The sequence below is a fragment of the Chondrus crispus genome, genomic scaffold (genome assembly GCF_000350225.1).
Source record: "Chondrus crispus Stackhouse genomic scaffold, scaffold_19, whole genome shotgun sequence".
NCBI lineage: Eukaryota > Rhodophyta > Florideophyceae > Gigartinales > Gigartinaceae > Chondrus > Chondrus crispus.
The window spans coordinates 191494-210053 of record NW_005179080.1 but is presented as its reverse complement, the minus strand read 5'-3'; the positions used below and the strand labels follow the sequence as shown (position 1 = coordinate 210053).

Here is an 18560-nt window from a genome sequence, read left to right as displayed (position 1 = left end):
ATCCAATTAGATTAGGATTCGGCGCCAGACGTGGAAATGCAAGAAAACGTCTGGAAACCCGCCGCGGCAGTGAATACACAGTGAAACAGCTCTCGAGTAAAGGAACTCGAACCAGGAATCCGCGCTAGGATTTAAGGGACAAGATGCGCTGTACGAAGCGCGTCGTAGTGAACACACTCTTCAGAATATCAGTTTGAATCCGGAGCACTGGTCAGAAATTGAAACTCAGGGTATGCCACAGAAAAACATTGGTTCCAAGGAACATTCTGCTCCACAAAGTGATAAATCTGCGTCTAGAGTTGATCTGCAGGAATCGTACGTAGAGGTAGTTCCTCAACCAAAGTCCAGCCTATGAATATGAAGGGAACAATTATGTCTTCCTGTCAACAACCTTGTCACCTTGAGGCGGGTTCTCAACAAGGTTCAAGGCACATGAATTCTTCTCAATATGCAAAAGTAGACGAGGAACAAGCACAGGAGTTACTTCAAGCATTGCTTCAGCGAGGTCACCAGTTATTGTCGCTAGGACAGGTTCGGCGTAACTCTGAACACGCGCTCGAAGCACCACATCTGCTGTCCTCCTGATGCAGTGTGGCTTACATCCTGCTGTACCGAAATGCATTGGAGACGACGGTCATCATTTGGAATTCCTGCTTTTGGATACTACGGCACTGTCGCACTCACACCAAGACCTCGTCGAGTTGGAGCTGGAGAAAGATCTTGAACAGGAGTTACAGGCACTATGCCGCTAGGATTCAACGGAAACAAGCTAGTGAAATAGTTTTCCCTCGTCCCCGCCAAGTCACAAGTCTCAGGCACGCCGGACATGTTGTAAATATCTGAAAGCCATAGAAAAGAAATAGAGAACGACCATTAGCACTTGTGGAGAACGCGATGAAATTGGCTATGAAGATACACGGATTTCACTTACCTCTGATCCACGCAGATATCGCCGGATAGTCTGCACGAATCGTTTTCCGCGATGCCTTGAACAGCAGAGCGTACACGGCGTCAAACCGAAACACTGTCGGAAACAGCCGGACGTCAGCTTCTGTGATAACGACGGGACTGAACAGGAAGCGCGACGATTGCAACCGAGCCTCCACATCATCTAGGCATTCAAACAAGTCATTTTGAGCCTCCTCATATGCCTTTTGCGACGTCGCAAACCCACACCGATACACACCATTATTAACACAATCGTACAACCTCACGCAGAAGCGATCCATATCGTCCACATTAACTCCAAATTCATTCTCCTTCCTGGGCCGCAGCCACACAGTAGTTTCTTCATCTATGTTCACCCTGCCAGCCAAATCGCCCAAGGAGCGCAAAATATCCGCTGACTCGTTCGAAACAATCCCTCCCCCACCCATGGGTTCCATCATCAACGGCGCAGTAAATCTCCCCGTGTAACCGGGTTCCTTCTCCAAATATACATCCCTGAGCAAACCTTCCTCTTTGTTTGTGAGTTTCCAGAGTCCATCATCCCCTGGCACGACATATCTCACGTCAACGTTCTCCAAGCGCAGCAAAGCAAGCGCGAGGAGAACTCGGTGGCACCATTGGCACGCCACGCCCACGTAGACAGCGTAATTCGACTCTGGCTCAAGGCTTGGAGGGGGAGCTGCAAGAGGGGAGGCGGGGCGCATGTAGCGTCCCTCGGCGTCTGATGGAGCGAGCTCGGCCATCATGATGCGCCAGAATTGACGCCAGGTGAAGCGAGCGGTGCGGACAAGGGTAGGTAGGATGGAGAGATTGCGGCTGAGAAGAGTGCGGCGTGGGGGAGACGGCTTTGCGGCGCTGCAAATGAGGAGGGAGCGGGGGCGGACTGGCCGGGTGGGGAGCGGGTGCGGGATGAAGGACGGAGTCATTGTGACGCGAGTTTGGAATGCAGTTGTAACGTGAATTCCAGGGAGGAACAAAGAGTGCGCGTTAGTGGAGCAGTAGAGCAGCTGGAAGAGACTGTGTGTGAGAGTTATCTGGAGTCTTGCGGGATTTGGAAGAAATGAAGAATCGGGGTGACCGGCTGAGATAGGTATCGTGTACCCTTGATGCTGTAGGAGTGCGGAAGAAATCAGGACATGTTTTCAGATTTGCAAATGGAGGAAAACTGTTGCGATTCCTTTGTTTTCTGCTACAAACACATATGTATTGTACATGTATTGGAACACAGTCCTTCGGCTTGATTTCCAAGCAGACAAGTGCTGATGCGTTTGTACACGGAAATAGGCGACGGGGCACAGAGTCTTAGCGTACACCTTGTAGCGTGACGAAGAAATGTCTACCATTTGAACCACTTGAGAAGGACTGTTAGAAGCACTTTAACCGACAGCCCGTTTGAGGCACCCCCAACCATCCCGCCTCCTATCCACCTCCTCTTCTTCATAAATCGTTTCTCATGTACTCTCGTCCAGGTTTCGTTTCCTTTCCGTCTAGCGTAACCCCTCTCAGCCGTTTAGAGAAAGGAGTAAATTTTCTCTTAAAGCTCCGCGCTCCAGGGCGACCACATTGCTAGGTGGATACAGTCTGTACTGCAACATTGCTACAATCAAGTTGTGCCAGAAACTGAAACCAAGGTTTATTAAGCAAGCACTTGTCTGAGGAGGTTGGTTTCTTTTCTCACAGCTGTTGAAACTTTAAACATATACCAAACCGTGGCATCATCACACTGAGAGCACACTGGAAACATATGTCGCTGGGTCTTGAATTCGAGCAAGAAATCGCCATGGGAAAGATGTACATTTCTTCAGCCTTTTCCGACAAACAGCTAGTTACAATAATTGATTTGCTAGAGCGCTGGTGGGGTCTGAAGAGCGAAGGAGACTCTCATAAGAGAGTGAATGTGCTCCATGAGTTCAATGCATGTGGCCACGTTTAAGAGGACTCTTCCGATCTAACAAAGCACAGTGGACAGTATTGTGAAGAATTCATGTAGGGTTTATGATCTCCTTCGTGACAAATTGTAGATGTTGGGCGTCGAAGGCTAACAGTTTAATGGAGGCATGACCCTCTTCGACGGCTACGCATGGGTGAACGCTGAACTTAGGGACAGGGCGATATTTCATATGAGACGTGGGAGTAGTGGAGAGTAGGAGATGACGGATACGTCTTTGGCACTTTATGTCATCATTTGAAAGAAAGACAACGAATGATTTACTTGACGTACTTCCAGCTGCTCGATAGATTTTGGAAAGAAAGTAATGTTGGGGGGATTAGGAGAGGCGAAAGAACACTTTCAAATTACGATGCTGTGGCTTGTCGGGATTGATAGGAGTCGCCGAGAACTAGTGCGCAAGATCTTACATGTTGTGGAGTTAGGATTGATAATCATAAACACGTACATGTGTGAAACAAGTGCTCACATATGTGGACAGTTGAAGTAAAGTAAATGCGTACGCTAAAGTATAAATCGTGCAATGCTCGGAAGGTGTCCAGAAAGCGTTGAAAAATGGGCTTCACGGCTTTCCTGCGAACGAGACAACTATCCTTTTTTAAAAAACGAACGGAGATGAACCCCGTTTTTTATCGAACTCCCTGCAAAAAAAGATTCTTTGTTACAACTGGAGAGTTTTCTCTATCTGTCTTCGATGGAGCAGATTCTGTGCTGAAGATGTACAGTCAAAAGGTGGTCGCGACGCTTCAGCTAGATGGTAGAGGGATTGCAGGCCAATGCTTTGCCTTGAACAGGAGTCCAAAGTGTTGCAGCTTCTAGGATTGAAGAGTGTGGGCGTGGGAGATACGTATCGACTACAAAGTTGAAGAAAGAATACGTACTGGAAGAGGAACTGAACGAGTTTTAGAGAGCAAGAAATTTAACAAGGTTTCTGTGTGTATTGTTTTTGCGTAGAACAGCGATGAGCAAATGTGCTAGCATGATAGCAGCAGGAAGCAAAACATTAGAAGAAAGGATTCGGCGGAGTGAAATCTGGCAGACAAGGTGCATGACTCATGTGACCAACGGCCAGCACGTGCCTTTCTGGCGATATCTTTGGCAGTTTTGTATTTTTTCTACACCGACGTGGAAAAAGACCAGCCGTGATTTCGTTTGACGGAGGTACTCCAGAGAGCAATGTGATGAGTGGGAATGCGCAGTTTCTGGAGTTGGCAACTGATGCAAAGGTGGCTGTTGTTGACGAGGCCCAAAAAGTAGTGGGAGTAGAGTCAGGACGCAGAATTATGCCCTAGAACAAAGAACTACTGTACCAAGAAGTCTGTGGATGGGAGAGAGTGAGACGGGGTTGCTGTTGCAGAAAATGAAATGTGGAGAAGAAACTCAGTGATTGACGGATAGTGCAACGCGACTCCCCAACACAGCAAGAGGGATGATGGCTTTGCAATCAGGTCTCATCGCTGTAAATGTTATGTTCGGTGTTGCTGTATGTACTGAACCGCGTTCGCATTCCGTAGCAACGCGGCGCAGCTTTGCGGTACGGTTCAATGTGTAGCGCGCATCCAGGACTGGATAAAGTTTAGGGTAAAAGTCGCTGTTGACGTGGAGGATGGGATGTTCAGGGAAAGCGAGTTGCACCTCAACTAGAAGCTCAAAATGAATTAGGACCTTGCTGGTGCTCTCCTATTGGTGTAACTACATGCCCTGGTCACTCGAGCTTTCTGGCTGGCCAATAGAAATCGCGTACTTGCAGACCTCCACGGCTGCTTCGGAGTTGGCTGATTTTTTGTACGATACACATCCAGGTTTATTTTCTCGGTCGGATGCGCAACTTCGTAGTCGCTGGGAAAAGATATCTTTCGAAGTAATGGCTGCCACACCCGTACGCATTGGCGGTGTCCGGGGCTCTTGGCAGTGATCAGAAGCTGGCATCATGGCACGCTCCAGAAAAGCCTTCGTCTACCAGTGGCGAATGACGTGGAGCATGCAGTGGAAAGGGACTGCATTCGGTGATTCGTGTATTCTGTGCGAATCATCTTGTGGCCATGGCGCTCTGCAAAATAAGATCAGTGGCGGAAAGCATGGCTGTACAAGGAAGATACTGAAGTTAGCAAACAGGGAAGTGAGCTCTCTACCCTGCTGATAACCGATAGCTCGTGCTGAGTGGTGTAACGCAGATGTCACAGTTTTTGCACTTGCGTTCTTTGCAAACGAAACAAAGCGGTCTCCTGCATAGCGCGGACCAGACTGTCTCACGACACATGGTCACCTGACTAGGACAAGAGAGGCAGCCCAACACTTGCTGTACCCAAGGGTACTGACGGAAATGACTGAGTTAAAAGTCGCAAGGCTTGCACTCAGGAGCACCATGCTAGAGGTGAGTCAGTGCTACGAGGTACAGTACGAAGGTACAACGCAGGATGCGGTGCTGCGGCACATCATAACCGTATCCGCGCATTTATTGCACGAACGAGGGGGCAATCTGGCAATTGCCAAGTCCTAACACGTGTATCAACAAGAACAGTGACACGAGACGGATTCTCCCCACTATCCAACCATCGCCGCACACTTGTCTCTCCTCGGCTTTGACCCATCACACATCCCACACCGAAATATTTAACTAAAATATATCCTGCCCTGTCTATAACATCTCCGTCAATCCAGATTTTCGATTGAAAAATAAACGACGCTCTCAAAGGACTACACTTGGTGCACATTTGTTGGTCGCAACTGCAGTCAATTGTGCTCAGCCTCACTCATAGCTCAGATCTTTCCTGGATCCTCTTTCTCTTTCGTCTGACCTCGACCGAACGCCCAACTACCGCTTTTTCTTCTCAACTGTCCGATCCATTTCCAACTTGACAACGCCCGCCCCCTGTGTCCCTCCTCCGCGCTCCGCCCCGATGCATCCCCGATCCTCGGCATTCGTCCCCTGCGCTTTGTCCGCCCCTGCGTCCTCGCAACCATGGGTCGGCACTCGCTCCCCGCTCCGCGCGCCCTCGCTCTCGAACCGCGTCTCCACCTCGCGGCTCTCCGTCGTCCGCATGGTCTCGCTCACGCGCGAGACCTCCCAGGGAACCGTCAAGCGTGTCGTCGTCACAGGAACGGGCGTCGTCTCCTGCTTCGGGTCTGACGCCAACGTCTTCTACGATTCGTTGCTGGCGGGGAAGAGCGGTGTTAAGCCGGTGAAAAACTTTGATTGCGAGGACTGGAACACCAATTTTGCAGCTTGGATCGAGCCCGAGTCTATCGACATCGAAGGCTATGTCCAGCCCAAGTTGTTAAGGAGGCTTGACCCATTTTTGACCTACGCGCTTGTAGCGGGGAAGAAGGCACTTGAGGACGCGGGCTTGCAGATTGGATCCGATCAGCATAAGGCTTTGAACAAAGCGAGGGCGGGCGTCTTGTGTGGCTCGGGAATGGGAGGCTTGAATATTTACTCAGAAGGCGTTGAGAAGCTTATTACAAAAGGCCACAATCGTATGTCCCCGTTCTTCATCCCCTACGCAATCACCAACATGGTACGTTTTATTTTATCGTCGAGAGCGCATCCGGTTGGATAAGAATTGTGTGCTCAAGTGTCTGACCAACCTGCTTTTCTCACTCTGTTGAATATAATAGGGGGCCGCCCTCATAGGGATGCATGCGGGTTTCATGGGGCCCAACTATTCCGTATCAACTGCATGCGCCACAGGTAACTTCATGATCAATAATGCCGCACTGCATATCAGGAGAGGTGATTGTGATTTAGTCGTCGCGGGAGGCTCGGAGGCTGCCATTGTGCCGGTCGGGTTGGGCGGCTTCATTGCATGCCGCGCTCTCTCATCCCGGAAGGACAATCCTACTGGTGCGTCCCGCCCGTGGGATAAAACTAGGGATGGGTTTGTAATGGGTGAGGGGGCTGGACTCATCGTGCTGGAAAGCTTGGAACACGCTTTGGAACGTGGCGCCCCGATTGTCGCAGAGTATTTCGGAGGGGCGCAGAGCTGCGATGCGCATCATATCACCGAGCCGCGACAAGATGGGGGTGGAGTGCGAAAGTGCATCGAGGACGCATTGGCTGACGCGGGGATTGTGAAGGAACAGGTGGAGTATATTAATGCGCATGCAACATCCACACCAGCAGGGGATCTTGCCGAGTTCAGAGCGGTGAGGAGCGTGTTTAACGGTGATGTGAGCAGGTTGAAGATGAACGCAACCAAGTCGATGATCGGACACGCGCTCGGGGCGGCCGGCGGTTTGGAGGCCGTGGCGACTGTCAAGGCAATCGAGAGGGGACAAATCCATCCAACTATTAATGTTCACGAACAAGAACCAGAGGTGGACATTGACATTGTGGCAAACAAGATGCAGGAAGCGGATATCGGTGTGGGAATTTCAAATTCGTTCGGGTTCGGTGGACATAATAGCACGGTGGTGTTCGCGAAATATGAAGAATAGGCTCTGTTTTGCATTCATCGGAAGTCAAATGTCTGAAGTCCAACATGGAATGGCGTCCCTCAAGCCGTTGGTTTGGATGTAAGGGATTGTCACGCTGAACGATGAGAGGGAATAAAATGATGACGAGGTGCTCTGTCGAGGCACGACGAATCTCAGTGATGATTCCACCACCACAAAGCGTTTGCGTATCTTGTTTTGATGTTGTGCATTTGCTGTTTGGCCGTGACGGCCGATGCTGGCATCAACGGATTCGGGCGCGGCGAAGCGAGGGTTGGTGCTGGATGTATATTGGCGTCAGAAGAAAACAACGGTGTCGAAATTGCTGTCGATGAAAATTTTGTACCAGGCAACGGGCGACACAGCTGCTTTTGACGTTGGGATGCAGCGTGGTTTTATGTTTCGCATGTGGTTGGGCGGTGGCGCTAAATGGGAAAGGCGATTTTTTTTCCATAAATTTAGACATTTGTGGTTTAACAGCGGATGAGGAGCGACGGCGATTCGCTGTTCCCGAAATCGTTCCTTCGAATCGAGATCATTCGCACATGTGAAGCTCCGCCCTCTTGGCATCGCACGCACTCTGTCCTCCAATGCCGTACAGCCGGGATTATCGATTGCCCCCCAACCACGTCCTCTTCACATCCCCTGCATCCGTTGCCAACTGAAAACGAACCCTAGCCGAAGTGGCTAAACACACAGGACTATCTGTCGCGCAGCTAGGCATCGGGGGAGGCGCGCTACCTGTGGAACATGAGACAAGCGACGTGTGGAAGAGTAGGGTTTGTGGGTGTGTGCTGGTCAGGCTACCGGCCACGTTTTCTGAGTGGTGAAGCGAGTGCGCGACGAGGCGGAACGATGAATGTTTGCAGCGCTGCACGTGAGGACACGAATGGAGGTCGGGGGCGGGCCGACAGAGGCGCGGAAGCGAGGTCGTCGTTGGTTGCACGAGCGGGCGGAATTGCACGAGGCGCGGGGGTGGCAATGATAGGTCTGGCAGCGGCAGCGGCCTTGCAGGGTATGGAGAACGCGGAGGCGTATGGACTTGTGAAAGGGCGACTGGAGAAATGTCGAGGGGACATGCCATGCATTTCGACGACGTCTGTGGGAAATCCGTCCAAGTTCGGCCCGCCGTGGAGCTACCAGCCAGAGACTGACGATGCTAACGTGGCGTGGCAGTCGCTGAAGAGAGCGGTCGGGGAGAATAGGGATAAGGGGAAGATTGTGGAGGCCATAGATGGGCCGGATGAGTATTACTTGCGAGCTGAGTTTCCGAGCAGCTTTAAAGGGACGGACGATGTGGAGTTTCGACTGTTAACGAAGGACTCGTTGGTGACGTATCGGTCGGCGAGCAGGGAGGCATTTTTTTTGTATCCTCTACAGACGCCGGTGAACACAGATAAGAATAAGACGAGGCTGGTGGATATTCGGCAACAGCTGGGGTGGGAGGAGTTTGCAGGATTCAATTTGTTCGGAGCGTCATTCAAGGATTAGTGGGGGGGAAGTGTAAGGAGGCAGAGATGGAGGAGGACGACTGGGTGGCGGGGAGGGGACATTTCGTGGGGTTGTGGCGTAGTGCTCGCGAGGTAATAGACGAAGGGGAGGAGCGGAGCGGAAGGTGTGTAGTTCTGTAGGGTAGAGTAGTGGAGCGGAGCGACTCGCTCTGTCACCGGACCTGAGAATAGCCTACGTATACATCAAGTGAGGTTGCACGATTGGGGCGGCGACAGGCGTAGGCCGCAGAGATGCAAGCGAGATCTAGAGATGGAGGTGGAGGTTGTGTTGCGGCGCTGTGCGATTGGCGATTGGGCGTGCCGCCCACAATGCGCGGCTGCGCGCGTCGCCCATTGGCTTGTCCCCCGTGCGGGAGCCACTGCGCGCCTGCGTACAACGCCCAATCACCGCCGCTGCGCCACACACTTGCGCGACACTTGGCGCCACCTACGCCCGCGCTTGTTCCAGCCCCGCCTGCTCGCTCGCATCTGCACACCCCCCGTTTTTATTTCCGCTTTTCCACAGCCCGCACAATGCCCTTCGCCCTCCGCCCTTCCTACTCGCTTGGCACATGTCCGGCACATGTCCCCGCGTGCCCGGCAGCAATTCACAGTGTTCCCCCGCACCCTCTATCCGTGCCCGCACTATATAAGTCTTCCAGCTTTCCCCCACCCCTCGCCTCCACCCCGGTAGCCCAGCCAAACCTCGACTTGCTCCATCATGCCGCCATCGAAAAAATCTTCCGTCCCCAAACAACCCCCCTCGTCGTCTACATCGCAACCGCCCTTGCTTCTCTCGTCGCGAAGCGGCCAAATACGTCGCATGCGCTCCGTCCTCGACATGAAACTCGGCCCCATGGTCGCCCCCTGCCTCTCCGCGTTCCCCGACGTCTCGGTATCATCAGAAGAAGAAGGCGCGTCAGAAAAGATGCCGCCAGACCCCTTCGGCATCCCCGCACCCGGCGCCGAGAGGGGGGAGTCCACGCGGAGGGACAGCGCTCGCGGGGCCGTCGTCATCGCGGAGAGTCTCAGCAGGATTGATTTGTCGGCTCTGCTTTGCTGAGACGCGCGCGAGGGAAGCGTCGCGCGGAGGGGATGGTCGTTCTATCGTGCTTATTCGTTATGATTTGTGTTTGCTTGCCTGCTTGGGGAACGTGGTGTAACGTTAGCTGCTCGTACCTTTTTTCGCAGACGCTAGGTGCGACGGACGGGGGGTTTGTCTTTTTGTAAATATTCGAGAGAAGAGTGCACCGTGGGACCACTGCCTACGCTACTCTTTGATGTATTCTACCTATGTTTTCCTTGCCCTGTTCCGTTTTGCCCTGTTCCGTTTACTCTTGTCGCCAGGGCCTTGTCTACGCATGTGGGCAATGTCCATATTGCATACTCGAGCACTATAGGCTATAGGTTGGAACGGCAGACGGAAGTGCATCCGCCGTCAAGAATCGCGTGAGCGGGGGATATGGAGGACATGCAGCGTAATCAGCACAGGCTGGAAAAAGTGGTCGAGCAAAAGGTAGGCGCAACGCCGAAGTGCACGATGCGTAATCGAGTCCTGCGCGTCCGCGAACTAACGCACGGCGAGGGGCCAATCAAAATGGCTGTGTTCCCGGCTGACGCAGGCCGGCGGGCCGGTGAGCACTATGGATGCAACAGGTTCCCCCCCTGGGAGACTCGCGACCGGGCGAGAAATATCTGCCATTCACCCGTGCTCCTACTCGCGCCAGAGCGCCGCCGAGCTCCGTAGACACATGGACATCTGCCCTGATCTCTCGCCCGCGCTCTCGCTGCCTCGAAGATTTTTTTTGCCCCTAAATTCAGCACACATCTCCACGAAGGCTCCCCATGAATTTTCCGCCCCCCTCGTCCATTCTTGACCATTCCTCCTCCAAGTCACACCGCCCCTCCACGTGGCCTGTCACTCATCCTGGCATCATCCTTACACGTGTCGTCACTCTTCCATCGCTTCACTGTAATACACTTTCCTTACACCCACCGCTTCCGCCTTTCCTCTTCTCTCACTCGCCCTTTCGTTGCGCCTCCCAACTCCCCCCCAGTCGGTACCTCCACAGTGTGGAGTCCACACAATCACTCTCCTCATCCCATTCCGCCGTCTTCTTCCCCCTCGTCTCAGCCCCTACCCCGCCCCCTCCACTACCGACACTCATGGCCCGCCGTCCCGTCCCGACCCAACCCCATCCCTACTTTCCCGTCTTCCTTCCGGTCTTGCTCCCCCCCGCCCTCCGTCCCAACCCCCGCTACTTCCCACGTGTGAGACCACGCCGCCCGCGCCACGCTTCACCCATACGCGCCTCTTCGGCAGAGGAAGAGCTTTTCATCCACAGGCATGCCACCCCGCCGGCCACAACCACCCCAACTCCGGACCCGCACAAAAATTCTTCCATTCCCATTATCCCTCCCACCACCACCGACCCGGACGACGCAGAGGAGCACTTCGATTTTGTACGCGAACCCAACGACCAGCCACTTGCCACCCGACAGCAGCACGCCCTCCCGCAACCAACTCAGCCTCCTGCTACGCCCACACGAGACGCCAAGGATGCCAAATCAGAGCGCCCTGCCCCGCCATCCGCCACTACAGGGGAGCCAAAGTCTTCTGCCCCTGCGAAACGAATCGCTGTCCCTGCCAGTGCCCGCCGTTTCGGTCTCCGTTTGAGAAAAGAGACCACTAGGCTGTTCACTGAAAGCCAGCTCGTGTCGAGTGTCCGCATGCCGTCCAAGCGCGAAACCGTTCTCTTCGCGTGGGAGGTCACGCTAGTCATCGCCCTGTTGCTGCTGCTGCGCGCCGGTGTCTCCAGCACGCTCAAGTGGATTCATAACAGGCTCAATGCTACGCGCGGTCTGAAGAGCAATATCCCATATGAAGTGAGCGTCTTTGAGTGTATGCAGCGCCCGCTCGAGTTTCTCAGTTTGTTTACCGTCGGTACGGCTCTGGCGGAGGCCATCAGTCGACCTCTTGCGGCCATCGGCTTGTTAAAGCATATCCGTGTGTTGCGAGAGCTCGGTATTATTATTTCTGCAGCTTGGTTCTTGCTTCGCTGGATCGACAGGATTCGTTCTCGATTTGCCGTCGCAAAGGGAATAGACAAGGCCCAAGTAGACGCCACGTCTCGCATCGCAACAGTCGCTACGTTTATCGGGTCTCTGCTTATCTCTTTGGACACTATTGGAATCAACGTTCAGACCGTGTTGGCTTTTGGAGGGATTGGTGGTGTGGCAATTGGTTTTGCCGGTAGAGAGATCATTTCCAACTTTTTCGGTGGCTTCATGATCTACGTTACACGACCCTTTTCTGTCGGCGAGTGGGTGCGCAGCATCGAAGAAAAGGAGCTTAATGGGACTGTGGAAGATATTGGATGGTATCTCACCCGAGTCCGAACATGGGATAAGCGCCCACTTTACATCCCCAATTCTCGCTTTTCCACTCTTATCGTCGAGAACGGCTCGAGGATGGACAATCGCCGAATTCTGCATACCCTGCATTTGCGGCATGAGGACATGCCTGTTGTCCCAACGATTGTTGCTGCCATTGAGGCCCTCATGATGGGCCATCAGGAGCTGGATCCCCGGCAACATCGTCTGGCATATGTTGATTCCTTTGGAGAATATTCCGTGCGCGTGTGGATCAGTTGTTACACGAAGTCTGTCTTTTTGTACGATTTCCGCAGAGTGCAGCAAGACATTTTGGTTAGGTGCTACGAAATCATTCGTGCAAACGGTGCAAAACTTGCCACCATTAACACTAGGGATGTGCGGCCGGGAGTCGATACCGATCGATATGGTCCGTTTGGAGCGAAAGCGAGCTTCCCTGATATTAGTAACGCAACTCAGCGCATTCAAACCCCGCAACCCGACTTAAGTCGTGTACCGGTCAACAACGATGTGCCCCAGGCGCAGCAATACGGTCCTGCGCCTGTAGTGCGGTTCCACAATATCGAGAGCGGGGTCGATTTTTCACTGGTAGACCCCAATACAGCAAATGGCGTTCCCGCTGGAGTGCCGTGGAACACACCTGCCCCCCCTGTATCCGTCCCAAGCAATGCCGCGACGGATCCAGGAGCGATGAATGACTACACTGCTGAAAGCGCACCACATCGATCAACGTCAGAGGCGGCGGTTGCAGCAGCTGCGGCGGCTCTGACGGCCGCTAGAAGAAACGCAGCGCGGATAGTGGATAATGAAAAAACTGCGACACAACAACCACTTAGGCCAATAGAGTCTGGCGACAGTGCAGGGGCGCCTCCCGAGCCAACTCCAGCAACGACCGCGCCAGTCGGGCAAATGAATATTACAGGGGCCAAGCCTCCTCGAGGGACACAGGCGAAATCAGTTTCATTGTCGGGCCCTCCGGGAACGGAAGCTGTTAAGTGGAATGAAGGCAAGGAAGATGCAGTTACGAAGAACTTGCAAGTGACACCGGCGGTCAATGAGGAGTTGACAACACCATCAATGCCGCTCGTAAGCAATCAGCCGATCACGGCAAGCCCTGGGGAAATGAAAATTACCAAGGGTCGAAAGCCCGCCCAGATAACGACCCCTGTCGACCCTGAAGGGGAAGTTGTGGAGCCAATGGATAGATCTAGTCCACAAGCGACGGACGGCAGGGTAGATGGAATCAAGGTTTCGACAGCGTCAGCTGAAGTGAGACCTATTGCAATCACAAAATCTCAAATGAACAGATCCGTGGGGAAACCGGCGACAGCTGGTGGAACTGCGAAACCCTCAACTAATATTAAGGCTGCAGCCCAATCGGGAAGCAAAGCTTCTCCTGGGACAGTACAGACTGATGGTCGAGGGGGCGCCAGAGGGCAAGCGACTCCAGCTCCCAGAGGCAATGTTCAGTCGTCTCCGGGGCAGGCATCGACGATTCAGCAGAATGCACCAACGAATCCGCCTGCACCATTGGGTGAGATGAATATCTCGAAGGCTCGCAAGCCCGTGCCTCTGCCACCAACCTCGACTGACCCTGATGTCATTAATGGAACACGGACAGAAGCTGTCACATCGCAACCATCCAATTCGGCAGATGAGCAAACGGAGGAGGGATGACTTGACGTTGGGAATGGCCTTGTCGGAGAGGCACACTAACTGCACATAAAGCACAACATTTATTACTATTCACAACCTACTTTTCCTCATCACCTCGCGCGCGTAACAACTGACGACACTTATCTCTTTGTTTGTCTGGCCGCAACGACCTGCCGGCGGCGAAATGGTCATGCGATGCTTCCGAGGGCTTTTCATTTCGCTCAACTCGGCTTTGGCGCCAAAGTAGATCAAAATCTCGCATAATTTTTTTGAAGCTGAGATTCAAACACCTGCTTGTGCAGTTCGTGCACATACTGTAGGTCCTACCAACCTCATGCCCCTCCGTACACAGACCTGAGCTCCGCTTTGCCACCGTCCTTACCCAACTGCGGTGAAAGTCATCTCTGATCGGTGAACAGGTCTGAGTTCCGCCTTGCCACTGCCCCTACATATTGTCGTTCAAGGCATATATCAGTTTTGTTGATTGCGTTTTGCATGTGGAAGAATCACATGTGACCACAATGGCCGTTCTATCCCCTGCTTTAGTCATAGCCATGTGTGTTATGTTTATCTTAACTCGTCTGCACCGTCACTACTACATTTTCGAAAACCCGTTCCTCTTCGGTCTAATCTACTGTTTGGAACCCGATCGCGAGGAAGTCGAGGCAATCATGCAGTCCTCCTCCACCTCGAAACCTTCCCAGTCCTCGCAATCGAACAAGACAAAAGGAAAGCAACCCACTGCACGTGCATCTGTGCAACCTCCGAAGGCCAAGTACTCAGCCACCTCGCTCACAGTCCGCCGCAACGTCCTGAACGAGACATTTTTCTCAGAGGAAGCAGAGTTTCCACACCACCGCCAATTCGACCATCTCATGGCCATTTGCTGTGGCTACTTTGCGGCGTACGCTTTTGAAGAGACTGTTGGCTGCTTTTATCCTAGTTTGCTCGCGAATAAACGCTCGGCTTATGTCGCCATTCTTGGCGTGGGCTTTGCGCTTTTCGAGGCCATACGAATTTCGGTCGGCATGACCTCAGTGAGGATCATGTGCAGTCTGGGAGTGCTGGCTGGGCTCGCGGCCTTGTCAGTTATTTCTGCGGGAAATTTCTCCAGCTTTGTTCGATTTGATGAGGCGTTCGAGAGTCTGGGGGAGGTCGTCACTTCAGTGCTTAGGACTCGCTTGAAGATAAACGTGGCTTCTGCAGACATTTGGGCAAAGAGAATTGCTATGGTGGGGCGCTTTTTCGTTGCGATAGTAGCGGGTTTGATATCTGCTTCTGCCGCGGCCCCTGCACGCTATTTTTCCAAACTTGACTATGAGATGCATTATGAATACCGCGAAGATGAACGAGATCGCCGCGATGACCCTTATTATCTTGGCCGACCGACAGCCTCCACTATGTTCATGGTTGCGCTGGACTATGTAGTCCCATTCTTGACTGTGTTCCTGTGGTGTGTTAGTCCACGCGAGAGGGGCGCTTTCGGACAATGGAGGATTGTATTGCTGCTGGGTTGTGTGTTCTGCAGAATTATCAACCTGCGCCTTCGCTTGCAAGCCTACCTGGACGGTGCAATTGACGGGTATCGGTCTTTCTGGACCACCAAAGCTTCCCTAACTCTTCAGCAAGCGACGCAGAGCACAAGTGTACAGGTACTCAGGAACTCGTTCTACCTGATGATGATCACTGTTCTCTACATTAGTCCAGCTGCCGTACCGTTCTTGCTCGCATGCGTCGCAAAGCTAGATGGCGGTGTGCGGATGGGCATCTGCCCGGTGTCGTCGGTGGTGACTGTTCAAGCGGGAGATATATTTGCCAGAGAGGTTGCGGGTTTCTTGTCGTGGTGGTGCGTGGCTTCGTATCTGCTCTTTGCTGTTATGTCGGTGTCGTACGACTACGTCATGGACGTGATGGACCCGAGCGCGAGAGAAAGGCGGATGAAAGTGCCGCCTCCTGTGAGCTCGTCCGAGAGACGCAAGCAGCGCAGAATGATGCGACAGAACACCGCTGGACAGGCGAGTAAGAGCTAGCTTTGCCAGCAAGTTTGAATACTTGACTTTGGTCTCTAGCTAGCTAGGTGTAGACGAGATTGCTTCGGGCGCAAGAAGGCGGCGTATATCGTTCGATTGACAGCTGGGAGCCTCTCGATATCCGATGACATGTGTGTGAGGGGGGCCTCGCCGAAATTATTATATTTTTCATGGTTTCAGAGTGACTCCGTAGTGTGTCTGGGGTCTGGCTTGTGAGAGTAGCACAATGTGCTTTCCGATTGTACCAAAGTGCATCATTGCCGTTGCTCTTTTGCCCCATCCTCCTCGGGATTAGGCAAGGCGGGAGGGGTGACTAATTTGCATCAGTTGTTTCGAGGGAGGAGCCGTGGTGCTTTGCACCTGATAATAAGCACGCAGTCAAACGCATCGGTTGAATCGAAATTAATGCTGAATCAAGGCAGACCATCCCGCTCCCCACTGCAGACTTGAGGCCCGTGATGGGGCGAAAGGGAGGCGGCGGCGGCACAGCAGGTGGGACAAGAAGCAGTGGGCGAAACGATGTCACGTACCAGAGAGTGGTACCCCGGTTTCTGAGAGGTTTGATTGCGGAGGCTGATGGCCAGGGTGGGCGAGAGAAGGTGCGAAAAGGCGAGAATCAGGACGGCCCGTGTGCTGCGGATACGGATGACAAGAGTTCCATTCTGTCTCCCTCCGCTCGAGGGCAAGGGAATGTGTCGGAAGAGAAAATTTTCACGATTGTGGATGACCACCGAGGTAATGCAGAAGGTGTGACGAAGGCTGAAACAGAAGAGGACGATTCAATTGTAACAGCAAAGAGCCCACATCAATCTCGCATTACGGTTTCAAAGTCGCAGCTACTGCAAGGTGGAATTGAAAAGAAGACGTCACGCGTGAAAAGACCGTCAAAGACATTCGGAAGGAAAGACCGCACGAGGCTGAGCTTTGCCGAATCTGACTCTGACAGCGGCACAGATTAAAGCGAGGCGAGAGCTGACATGCTGATACAGAAAACCGTGCTACCAGAGAAGTATTGTAAAGGACACGTAGTCGTAGAGCGCTTTGAAAGATATTTGCGTGTCACCACACACATAGCCAGGCTTGGTACATGGGCGGTGGTGAAGAAAATGAGCATTTGCGTGTCTGCAAGAAGTGTTCGTTTTAACTACAGCGGATCATCGTGCGGAATATGGCGCTACAAAGCACTGCTGTTCAAAAGATTTAGATTCGGATCGTGCATGCCCCCGTGTCTCCTCAGGGGAGTTGCGGTACACCTCTCGCTGAATCGAGTAGGGCCTGGGCCACAGAACACAGACCTCATCTCCGATTTCCGCACTAGTGGTTAAACAAGGGCTCGAGGTGACATGTGAAAGTAGTCTAACAAGAGGCGGGGATGAGGGGGGATGGTTCTCTTCAGACATTCTTAGATTTATTAATTTCGCCCGCACTATTATTAAGGCCGAGGCCGGCGGCAAGGCCAACTCGGAAACCAAAAGGCAATGGCGGGAAGCGGGAATGGGGGCCGTCAATAAGACGCGAAAAAAAGCGAAGGCCGTGCAGGCAACTGGCCCGGGATATCGGAGCATGTCATTGGTGGTGGAGAAGGTGTGGGGCGGGCTTGAGTTGGTGTGTGGGTGAGAGTGGGAGTGGAAGACATGGTACCGATATGGTACCGATATGGTACCGATATGGTGATTACGGTGGGATGGAAAGTGCGATTGAGGCAGCATCGGGTAAACGAATGTTTTGTTACGTCTTTGGATAATGGTGACCGCAATAGAAGGCGCGAGAGCAGTTTGATGACACACGGGGCCGATGCTAACAACAACAAAAAATAAAAACAAGGTCTGGTTTTTGCATCTGGTGGACATACGCAGGCACCTTTCCCCTGATGCGTATTCCGACACGGACAAAAAAAAGGGCGCTTAAAGAAAAAGAATTACATGATAGTACAGCAGGCTCTCGATTCTTTTGGCTGGGGATGGGGCGTGCCCGGCGGAAGCGGCTGTGTCTTGGAAGCGTTAAGGTTAGTAGCGGGTGGTGGGGAGAGCGACGGGACATGCGGGGCAGGTTTGACCGGCGGTAATGGCTGGACATGCGGGGGTGCATGGTGCTGCGGGTAGTTTTGGGGGACAGGATCAGGGTGGTCGGCGGGGTTGTACGGATGCGGGGAGAGGTTGGGCGGGTCTTGGTCATCATCAGAGTCGGAATCACTCCTATCGGCATAGATATCTGCGTGCTTGCTCTGCCTCGGCGGGTCGCCGACGGTGGCGACAGCCGTGCGATGGTACGAAGGCGGGTGTGCGACTGCGTCCGAGACGAGATGGTCCGAGTTTGGCATGGAGCCCGAGCGCCTGCTTGCCTTGGGCGGGGATCCGTGGAAGGAGGCCGAGTGCCTATCCTTGGCGTCCTTGAACGAGTCTGTGCGGCGGGTGGCGGTGGCGGCGGTCTGGCCCTGGGCGCTGCCCTTGGAGGGGTTGAGGCGGCGCTTCTCGTCGTTGGTGGCGGCCTCGTTCCAGATCTTGAGCTGGTTGATGCGCTCGGCGCTCTTGCTCTCGGCCGTGGGCAGCGGGGTGGACGAGCGGCCCGGGTAGGCGGCGAAGTCGACGCCCTCCGGTAAGCGCCCCTTCATGTAGCGGTTGGCCATCTTCGGCGCGGCGGCGGCGCCGGGCCGGCCCTGGT

General features: G+C 53.4%; 7 protein-coding genes; 5 read left to right on the top strand and 2 right to left on the bottom strand.

Annotated features, from left to right (window-relative positions):
• Positions 1-119: 119 nt before the first annotated feature.
• Positions 120-1694, bottom strand: CHC_T00003419001 (hypothetical protein). XM_005715127.1 is given in 3 exon segments: positions 120-663; positions 664-839; positions 932-1694. The coding sequence occupies 2 exon segments, from the start codon at positions 1692-1694 to the stop codon at positions 664-666; spliced, it is 939 nt and encodes a 312-aa protein (XP_005715184.1). The 3' UTR covers positions 120-663.
• Positions 1695-6532: 4838 nt separating this feature from the next.
• CHC_T00009465001 (Beta-ketoacyl synthase) lies at positions 6533-7510 on the top strand. XM_005715126.1 is given in 2 exon segments: positions 6533-7333; positions 7334-7510. 1 exon segment carries the CDS (start codon positions 6533-6535, stop codon positions 7331-7333), a length of 801 nt encoding a protein of 266 aa, XP_005715183.1. The 3' UTR covers positions 7334-7510.
• Positions 7511-9072: 1562 nt separating this feature from the next.
• Positions 9073-10114, top strand: CHC_T00003418001 (hypothetical protein). XM_005715125.1 is given in 2 exon segments: positions 9073-9861; positions 9862-10114. The coding sequence occupies 1 exon segment, from the start codon at positions 9073-9075 to the stop codon at positions 9859-9861; it is 789 nt and encodes a 262-aa protein (XP_005715182.1). The 3' UTR covers positions 9862-10114.
• Positions 10115-11550: 1436 nt separating this feature from the next.
• CHC_T00003417001 (hypothetical protein) lies at positions 11551-13962 on the top strand. XM_005715124.1 is given in 2 exon segments: positions 11551-13890; positions 13891-13962. 1 exon segment carries the CDS (start codon positions 11551-11553, stop codon positions 13888-13890), a length of 2340 nt encoding a protein of 779 aa, XP_005715181.1. The 3' UTR covers positions 13891-13962.
• A 102-nt stretch (positions 13963-14064) lies between these two features.
• Positions 14065-16349, top strand: CHC_T00003416001 (hypothetical protein). The gene is made up of 3 exons (XM_005715123.1): positions 14065-14112; positions 14334-15888; positions 16150-16349. The coding sequence occupies exons 1-3, from the start codon at positions 14065-14067 to the stop codon at positions 16347-16349; spliced, it is 1803 nt and encodes a 600-aa protein (XP_005715180.1).
• An 8-nt stretch (positions 16350-16357) lies between these two features.
• CHC_T00003415001 (hypothetical protein) lies at positions 16358-16858 on the top strand. The gene has a single exon (XM_005715122.1). It carries the CDS (start codon positions 16358-16360, stop codon positions 16856-16858), a length of 501 nt encoding a protein of 166 aa, XP_005715179.1.
• Positions 16859-17053: 195 nt separating this feature from the next.
• Positions 17054-17749, bottom strand: CHC_T00003414001 (hypothetical protein). The gene has a single exon (XM_005715121.1). The coding sequence runs from the start codon at positions 17747-17749 to the stop codon at positions 17054-17056; it is 696 nt and encodes a 231-aa protein (XP_005715178.1).
• Between the last annotated feature and the right edge of the window lie 811 nt (positions 17750-18560).